The sequence below is a fragment of the Dendrobates tinctorius genome, unplaced genomic scaffold (assembly GCF_039654945.1).
Source record: "Dendrobates tinctorius isolate UK_male_01 unplaced genomic scaffold, ASM3965494v1 ptg000388l, whole genome shotgun sequence".
In the NCBI taxonomy this organism is placed as follows: Eukaryota; Metazoa; Chordata; class Amphibia; order Anura; family Dendrobatidae; genus Dendrobates; species Dendrobates tinctorius.
This window is the reverse complement of record NW_027362054.1, coordinates 2296892-2306919: the sequence shown is the minus strand read 5'-3', so window position 1 is coordinate 2306919 and position 10028 is coordinate 2296892. Positions and strand designations below refer to the sequence as shown.

At 39.4% G+C, this 10028-nt stretch overlaps 1 protein-coding gene across 1 annotated transcript; it reads left to right on the top strand.

Annotated features, from left to right (window-relative positions):
- Window positions 1-2791: 2791 nt before the first annotated feature.
- Window positions 2792-8112, top strand: WNT1 (Wnt family member 1). Its single transcript, XM_073563413.1, has 4 exons — window positions 2792-2892; window positions 5022-5281; window positions 5484-5749; window positions 7609-8112. The coding sequence occupies exons 1-4, from the start codon at window positions 2792-2794 to the stop codon at window positions 8110-8112; spliced, it is 1131 nt and encodes a 376-aa protein (XP_073419514.1).
- The last annotated feature ends 1916 nt before the right edge of the window (window positions 8113-10028 follow it).

The window sequence follows — 10028 nt, the reverse complement described above, 5'->3', positions numbered from 1 at the left end:
AGAAACTTCTCCTGTGTTCTCACCATAAAATTCAGCATCAAAATTATGCAAAAGAGCAACTTAATAAGTCTCATGCATTTTGGAAACAAGTCTTATACACCGATGAGGTTAAAATAGAACTCTTTTTCCACAAATGATCAAAGGTATGTGTGGAGAAAAAAGGGCACAGAATTTCAGATAAAGAACATCTCGCCAACCTTTAAGCATGGGGGTGGATCAATTATGCTTTGAGGTTTGTGTTGCAGCCAATGGCACAGGGAACATTTCATAGGTAGAGGGAAGAATGGATTCTTGAAATTTCAACAAATTCTTGATGCAAATCAAGCTTCTACCAGTGGGTATTTATCCTACATACACACATGCACATACATACACGTCAAAATCCACAAGAAATATTCACTCACATATAACAGAGGAATGCATCGGGGAGTGGAGGATGAGGTAAAACCAAAGTAGGGGAAGAGAAGGGAATTATCACACTAACTAAACCAAACAACAGTCACAGATAAACCCACCAAACGCCTTCTCACATAACCACCAAATACTATCCTTCCAGCTATGCGGCAAAAGCTATCTCTGACCATGTGTCAGTCAGGACCCAGATTACACAGGGGATAGGAGTGGCTACCGTGCTCAGCTGAGAGTCCTAGCTCCCAGAGCTCTCAACGTGGCCAATTAACTCCTGCACTGCCAAAAGAAATTTGCACGGTTTAAAAAGGTGAAGTGCTTCTTTCAGCACAGGAGTAGATGCAATCAGACGCTGCAGTCTTCTGCTCCTCTCTGTCACGGTAACCCCGTGGCCCTCACAGTCCCCTAATCTGAAAATCATTGAAAATCTAGGCGACTCAGGAATCTCACAGAACTGGAAGAATTTTCCAAGGAAAAATGGATGAATTTCCCTCAAACAAGTATTGAAAGACACTTGACTGGCTACAAAAAGCGTTAACAAGCTGTGGTACTTTCAAAAGGGGGTGTTCAGGTCTGCTATAGAGCACTGCAATAAAGGGGACAGCAATAACATACAAAACTGTACAAGAAATGTCTAAGCAACAGTGAACATTTTATAAAAATACACCTTTCAGCAAGGCTATAACAGGGATAGCATTTAGGTTGTGCCAGAGGTATTAGCTAACCATTATGCTTGTCTTAGGGTATTTAGATACATAACTGTAAGATGCACTTTTATAATCTATGCAAGGGGTAGAATGTTGCATGCATTTATGAGTAGGTACATTGTTCTCTACATCTAGAAACAGAGAACTGTTGGACACAATAATAGTTTTTAAGCGATCTTTAATTTAAAACGGCTACAACTTCTTTATAAGGATATGTGCACGCAGCAAAATTATTTTGGACAAATATTTAAATAATCATCATAGTAATTAATGGGTTATAATTTAAAAACGTGAAAATTTTAAGTTAAATTTGCTATATGACATGGTATATACAGTACCATATAATGCAAATATGTTCTATTTCCTTCAACAGGATCTAAGCCTAAGCTACATTTATTCATGAGTATTCATAATTCAGAGGTGCACAGGTATATTAGTCAGATCAACAATACTAAATCCAACAGCCATTTCTCATTTGTGACTAATGGCAGCATTCACTTAGCAGTTACATTAAAGCAATGCATTATTTATAGTGTTTTATGACACAAGAAGCACAGGTTAATGCTGACATAATGTGCTATTATCATTGGTGGTCAATGAACTTCCTGCACAGGATGGCAATGCAAGTCCCTGACTGGCTAAAAGGCGAACACAGCACATTGGTAACAGAAGCATAAACCAAAATGACGTTTGTAAAGCAGCTGCCAAAGAAGCAAAAGTTTAAAAAAAAAGCAGAAGGGAAAAAGCCACTAGAGAAACCTCAGAGATGCTGAGCTCCCAAAGTAGCCTCAACGTGTAGCAGCCTCTAATGTCAGTATGATAGGATATTCCAGGAAGGGGAGAGGCAAAAAAAAGACTGTGTGGGATCTGCTGGACAAATAATAAGACCTGCACACTGCACAGAGTCTGGACAGAACCTGGTGTCTGTCAATAACCATGCACATAGGAGGCTCCTCAGAACTTCTGCTCTGCACACCACATCGCCAGTGGCTGAGAAACCAAAGACATTGCATTGTGACATTTTACTGAACCATAGGACAACATGCACTAGATGGTTTTGTTGAGTTACTGGAGAAACACAAAAAGCTCCCTCTGGCTCTGATTTTTTTTCACCATAGTTGAAGAAGTAAAATCTGAAGATGTGGGGGTGGGAGGATTGCCCCCTCTGCTTTGGATTTAGTGGCTGTCATGCAGAGAAGGATTGGGGAGGAATTGTACAATGACTGAGCTGGTCTCTATGGCCATTAAGGGTATTAATCTCTCTCTCCACCTTCTTTCTCTTTGGCCTCCTCTGATGGAAAGACAGCTCCTGACCGCTGTGTCACCTACTCAGTAGGGGCAGAACATGTCCCTGGATCATCATTGTTAGCATAAGCTGAGGTCTACTTATTCACTGCTGACTGGGATCTTGTCTCCAACTTTCCACTACTTCTCATCATATATCCCTGCATCCAAGACAATTTACATCCATAGCAACATTCTCTTTTTTTTGGAGGGGGGCAACAGTGACAATAGAAATACTGAAAACTCAAAATTGAATGAAACATACCTCAAAGCACCTCCTGACATTGAGCTGCCTGCATCTGTAGTGTCTTCAGGTGGACCTAAACTTATGAGCAGAAGCCTCCAGAGACTTGGTCCATCCTGCGAAAGCACCTGCTGAATCCACTGCAGATATGAAGATCCTTACTTTCCTAGTTGGCCTGAAGACTTTATGGGTTCTGGCATTCTCCTCCTTGTCCAATACGATGGCTGTGAACAACAGCGGCAAGTGGTGGTAAGTGGTCTTTGCTGGGGTCCTATGTACCATGGTGGGCTAAATGTGGAGCACAAGTATGTACAATAATAGGGACAGACTGGTATATATTCTGGTTATACGTGTCTAGCTCAATCACGGTATTAAATGTATTCATGTAAAATATTTTCAGGAAACCTAATGGAGAATAGCATTTGATAAATATTTGTCAAGTTGTTTTATTTTTTTTTAAATGGAAACCTAAATCTATGAATGTTTGTAACTAGCTACTCTTACTGTATAAGAACACACTGAATTTAATTCAGCCGACTGTTCTCTGCTCACTGTACAAGTCTGCAGCCACTTCTATTCTCTGCATTGCACCTGTGCTGGGTGTTGCACACTGCACAAATGATGGATAGTAGTGCACATAGCATGTCTCTTATGTTTTTGCATGATTGCATAGAATTACATTGTATTCAAATAGCTAAATAGGATGTCACTAAACCTAACCTGCTTCATTGTATACCAATATCTAGTAATAATGCACCTATTCCTCACCCTTACTCTAATCATAGTAACAAAGCTTCATTTAATATGACAAGAAGTATAGAAACATTTAGCAATACAGCTTGCTGATATAATATAATATTTCATAATACATGCTGCCAATGCTGAATTAAAAAAAAAAATACTTTAATTCTTTACTCATGCAAGTACAATAGTCCATAAGGCTACGTTCCCAGAATGAGCCTTTGGTGACTTTTTGATGTTGCAGATTTTCGGCACCAGTTCTGCACCCATTAAATAAAATAGATTACTGTTCGAAAATACACAGGGTAAAAAACTCACTGAAAAATAATCGTGGGAATGAAGCCTAAAACAGACAGCAGTATCACAAAGAATGCTCCCGTCAGTGCCTATAAGTGTATAGCTTGTGGATTCTATGTTATCAGTACATCATTTATACTCACTCCAAACTAAAACAATATGCAGCTATATTCCTCTACGCCTGTTCATGCCTGTGCCTCATTTACCATATATAATATATCACACTGGGTATGACATAATAAACCTAATCTGCATCTACTACAATCACAGCAACTGTAATAGTAGCGCTCCTTACCTTCATAATCATGATTCCATCCAGATTGAAGGCATCCCGTCTATAACCAAGCAAATAGTCCAATCTGCGACTTATTTTATGTTGTATAATGTAAAAAGGATGCAAATAATATTACTAATATTACATTTATTTTAATCTATGACGATTACTGTTATTTATATTAGTTACACTGACTAACACCTGTCGACTGTATGCTACAATGAGTTGCTATCTAATCTATGCGAATTGTAGCATTTTGATGCATTTTTCAATATTTACTTATGCAAACCAAATGCTGAAATAGCTATATGATTTGCTAACTTGTCTACATGCAATGAATGAATGAATGGATGGATGAATGGAAGGATGTATGGATGGATGAATGGATGGATGGATGGTTGAGTTAATTAAGTATGGTACTGTTATATTGTTACTCAACATGAGGCTCAAAAGACTACAACAAGGCTTAAGACAGTCTGTCACTTTATTGGATGCAGCTCTATTCATTTCCACTTATTATATATATGATATAGGTTATTCTACTTTATCATGACACATTGTAATTTGTTTACTTATATTGTTCTGTTTTCAAATTCATTGTCTCAATGGTTTCATGTGAACTGTTTCATTAGATTGAACCCACAAAGCAGCCATACTATGAATTACATGAATTCTCATTCTCCACTTCCCTTGCTTACCTCATCAATCGATATGCATCTAACCACAGCTATGGTAACATAACACTGTGACTTACACATCTGTATGCACATAAGAGAGTCGTGTGGTTGCCCAAAGTGTAAAGGGAGCAGGAGGAAAGCAGAGGTGATACTTATTATAGCTCTGTGATTACAGAGTATGATAGTCCAAGTATAACTAGACATATGTATGGCTGTCAACAGTCCACACAGTCGTATTTGCATAAGGAATGCAGAAAAATGTGCAGAATATATGTACATATTTCCATGTAACACAACCTGTACAGCATCCTAGTCAGTCTATTTGCTCGTGTTGGTTGATTGTATTGATGCTCAATAGTCTCTATTGTTTAACATGTCATATCTTTCAGGGGTATAGTAAACATAGCTTCCAATGGAAACGTGCTCCCAGGAACAGACATAGGCCCAGTTACTCTTGTGCTAGATCCAAGTCTTCAACTTTTAAGCAGAAGACAAAGACGACTAATACGTCAAAACCCAGGCATCCTACAAAGCATTACACGTGGGCTTCTCAGTGCCATCCGAGAATGCAAGTGGCAATTTCGAAACCGTCGTTGGAACTGTCCTACTGGACCTGGAAATCAAGTGTTTGGCAAAATAATTAGCCGAGGTAAGGAATAAATGATATTCATGCAGAAATAAACAAAAATAGGTTACTGTTTGTTTATATACAAATTGATTGCATAGAGGGTTAAAGATTGAAAATTCATTAAAATGTGTCCCCAAAATGATATTAATTAACTTCTCTATGTTATTACCCATTAATTGTGTGTAAGTATACCCTTAGTAATAGATGTTTCCACCTATTGCAGGCTGCAGGGAGACTGCCTTTGTGTTTGCCATCACTAGTGCTGGTGTTACTCATTCGGTGGCCCGTTCCTGTTCAGAGGGTTCAATTGAATCCTGCTCATGTGATTACCGGCGTCGAGGCCCCGGAGGACCAGATTGGCACTGGGGAGGCTGCAGTGACAACATTGAATTTGGAAGGTTCATAGGAAAAGAGTTTGTTGACTCCAGTGAAAGAGGGAGAGACCTAAAGTATTTGGTAAATCTACACAATAACCAAGCAGGCAGAATGGTAAGTTTAGTTTTTCCATCGTCATTAATTTCACTGGATCTAATTTATTATATTGAATGGAAATCGAAATTTCCCACTGATCATCTCAATACCACTGACAGGTGAAGTGAGTTTCTCATGACAATGGCACATGTCGAGAGATGTAGCTAGATCTTAAAGTTGATACATTGGAAGCAATAAAAATGGACAAGTGTTAGAATCTGTGCCATTTTGACAAGGGCCAAATTATGATGAAAAGGTGATTAGCTCAGATTATCTACAAAACGACAAGACTTATGAGTAGAGTTGAGCGACTTTGGTCGGATCGGGTTTGGTGAAACCCGACTGAAACAAAATTTGAGTGTCGGATGAAACTGGTCCGACTAAGGCAAAAAAAAGTCGGAGTTTCGTCCGAAACCCCACCCCAAAGCAAGTCAATGGGGAATAAAAGTTGGCATTGAGTGGATGAATGTCATCCGCTCAATGCCGACTTTTATTTCCCATTGACTTGCATTGGGGTCGGGTTTCGGACGAAACTCCAACTTTTTTTGCCCTAGTCGGACCAGTTTCATCAGACTCAAATTTTGTTTAATTCGTGTTTCACAAAACCCGATCCGACCAAAGTCGCTCAACTCTACTTATGAGGTGTTTCCACTATGCAGTGGTTAATAATACCTTACCCAAAGTTGAGGAACTGGTAAGGAAGGAGAACTGGTACTCCAGCAATGTGGTCATGATGAGTTTTCAAGGCTGGGTAGGCACAGATCAGTGAAGGTACCCATGCTAACCCTTGTGCACCACCAAAACATTGCTAGGCTAGGCACATAAGCCTCAAAATTGTACTGTAGAGAAATTAAGAACCTGGCCAGGTCAGATGAAGGTCATTTTTATATGCTTTGTGTGGGTGACCAGGTGCATATGTGCCTCGTATCTAGGGAAGACATGGCACCATAGTGCACTATAGAAAGAAGTCAAGCAGGAGGAGGCAGAGTCATGGTCTAGACAATGTTCTGCTGGATAACCCCAGGTACTAGCAATCATAAGGCTGCTACTTTGACACGTACCATCATGCTTAACATTGTTGCAGGAAAAGTACACCACTTCATGGCAACTGTGTCCCCCTAATGACAATGGCCCTTTTATATCACACTAATATGCCCTGCCACCTTTCAAAAATTGTTCATAAACAGTTATAGAAACATTGCAAAAAGCTCAAAGTGATGATTTGTCCTCCAAATTCCCTAATAGAATTGAACACCTGAAAAACCAGATGCCAAAGGACATTGTCAGCGGTCTTATGGAGTCCTATCCTAGATGGGTTGCAGATTTTTTTTGGCTTTAGGTGAACTTTATACAATAATTAGCAGGTGAATTTAATGTTATCGCTGATCTGTACATGAACTTGCCACAGTTTTAGGATATACTCTACTCTACCCAATGCTCTAACTCTGAACATACCAATAAAACAAAATTAATTTTTGCTGAAATTTCTATTCCTTAGAACACAGTACGTGTACTTGTAAGTAGAGATGAGCAAATTTGTTCGGATTCGGTTCTGAATATGATCGGCATCGAACATTATTTTTGCAATATTCGTCGAACACAGCCGAACGTCATTAGAGTCAATGGGAGTAGAAATTACCGAATATGTTCGGAACCGAACATTAAACATACATTCAGCACGAATAGCGTTCGAATACGGCTCGAATATGTCAAAATCAGATTCAGGGACAAAAACCAAACAAATTCGCTCATCTCTACTTGTAAGATGAGTCACTATAGAGGATCATTAAATTTTAATTTTGATTCAGAAAAAGAAAGTTAGAGTACACCTCAGTATTATTTTGGTTTATTCAAGGATTTTGTCTTGTATCTTGTAGACCGTGATGATGGAGATGCGTCAGGAATGCAAGTGTCACGGAATGTCAGGATCCTGCTCTCTTCGAACCTGCTGGATGCGTCTTCCTCCATTTCGGGCAGTGGGGGATGCTCTGAAAGATCGGTTTGATGGTGCCTCAAAAGTCACATACAGTAACAATGGCAGCAACCGTGGCAGCAACCGTGGAAGTTCTCGTAGTGATCTCCCACATCTGGAACCCGAGAACCCTTCTCATGCTATGCCTTCTTCTAGAGATTTGGTGTATTTTGAGAAGTCTCCAAACTTCTGCAGTCCAAGCGAAAAGACAGGAACACCAGGTACAACAGGGCGAATTTGCAACAGCACTTCTTTAGGGCTAGACGGTTGTGAACTTCTGTGCTGTGGCCGAGGTTACAGGAGTCGGGCCGAGAAGGTGACAGAGAGGTGTCACTGCACCTTTCACTGGTGTTGTCATGTCACCTGTTTGAACTGCACTACGACACAAATAGTCCACGAGTGCCTGTGAAAATCACTCTCCTATCCTCTGCACTGAGTAAACTACCACTTTCAGTTGCCTCTATTTTGAAAGGTTGGGAGCAGTAGCAATCTGATTTTAGGTCATGGACTAGCGCTGGAGCGTGAAGACTTAAAGGCTGGCACTGCACACACAATAAATCAGGGACATGACTTACTGCTCATAGGTGAGGCACAGACTTTCAGCTTGGAGTTCTTTGAGATCATATTAAAAAATAATACATAAATCATGGTGCCGTACAGAACTGTATCGTACACTTCACTCAATGTACATAGAATGTAGACTTTTTCAGCTAGCACTGATAATCCTGCACTGATAACAGTATTATTTGCTTAACCTCATGTACCTTATACATAGGGATTCATGCCAAACCAAGGTACCTCAACACAAATATTGGAAAAAATGAATCATAGCAGATACTGTTCTGCTAGCCAGAAGGACAACAATTATATTCAGAAGCAAGATGTGATGGTTTTAAGGCTAAATATTTCCAGTTATAACAATAACGCCACAATATGGTTCAGCTTGTCATTCCTAGCCAACTGAATAGTGCACGGCCTCATGATACAGTGTTAGTATCAACAGTATTGCAGCCTGTGATATGAAGAGGAGATGCTAAGAAGATTAAATCTAACAAAGCCTGTATATCTAGGGCTTCCCAAGAAACTCATCTCAGGATAATTGTAAAGAGACCCAAGTAAGTAAAGATAGGCAAAGAATGAGCTGCTCAAAGCAACAGCAATTTCTGTAGGAGTAAATGCTACTTTCAAACTTGAATGAATGTTTGTCGAGAAGAAGCAAAGTGACAGAATACCCACTGGGTATAATATTAGGATGTGAATATGACAAAGGGAGTTTTATTTGCTTACTCAGCTGGATAAGTGGTGGGAACAAAAATGAAGATGCTGAATCCCCAATATCTGGTATTCACAGGCCTTTTTTAGGGAATGGGCCAAATTCTGCCCCTCTATGGGCGCAGCACCAAAGAACTCAAAGCAGAAGAAATTAAAACCTGTCACACAAGGCAATTAGTTATAAAGAATGTTTCCTCTAAAAAGGACATTTCACTGGATTTTTTTTATTTAAGCCGAGTGCCTCCTCCAATTGCTGAGGTTCTACTAATTGTGGAACAGTTATTCTTTACCCCTCCATTCCAAAGTAAGGCTGGAGCCCCATCTCCATTCCAAAGTAAGGCTAGAGCCTTACTAATAACATTAGTTAATGCAATCCCATGTTTTGTCAGAACGCGCTCGGAATGAAAATACGGTTGTGTGCATCTCACCTAATAACGAGGCAAATCTTCCCATCAATCAACAGGACAACTGAAAGTGTACCACTGAACTTCTCTGAGAGCGTTTGCTTTTCTCCTTTGATATTTACCAATCAAAAATATGGTCACACCCATAGAGAAGTTCTGTGGTATACACCCAATTCGTTGGATGGAAGATTCACACAATCATTACTGGGTGGGGGGGGGGTCATAGATTTTTAAACAAAGGGGCAAAGGCTAAAAAAGAAAAAAATGTTATAGAATAAGTGAAACAGCGGTAATTACAGAAGGTACTCTGTTTACACTAAAAAATGCAGTGCAGGACCTCTTTAAACACAAAGACACAAAGTTTTTCTATAAATGCACTTTTACAATTACAAAATATTTTTTTCCTTATATTCCCTATATCACAACAGTCATAGTTTATGATGGACAAGTTACATTTTTTTCCACAGTTAAAGAGAAGTAATGGGACAATTCCATGCATACTGAGGTTAGAAATAGCCATTGGTAACAAATAATGCAATACAGTGGTCCCCTTAACAACACTAAATACATCAGCAGCTATATTACAGATACTAATAAAAGTTACATTTTAATTTTGTATGCTTTGAATCAAATGTATTTGCCTGGCTGA

Excerpts from the sequence above, each read along its gene's own strand:
- WNT1 (XM_073563413.1), top strand. The coding sequence starts at position 2,792 with ATGAAGATCCTTACTTTCCTAGTTGGCCTGAAGACTTTATGGGTTCTG. Across the intron at positions 2,893-5,021 it reads AACAACAGCGGCAAGTGGTG|GGGTATAGTAAACATAGCTT; the intron begins GTAAGTGGTCTT and ends CATATCTTTCAG. Across the intron at positions 5,282-5,483 it reads TGGCAAAATAATTAGCCGAG|GCTGCAGGGAGACTGCCTTT; the intron begins GTAAGGAATAAA and ends CACCTATTGCAG.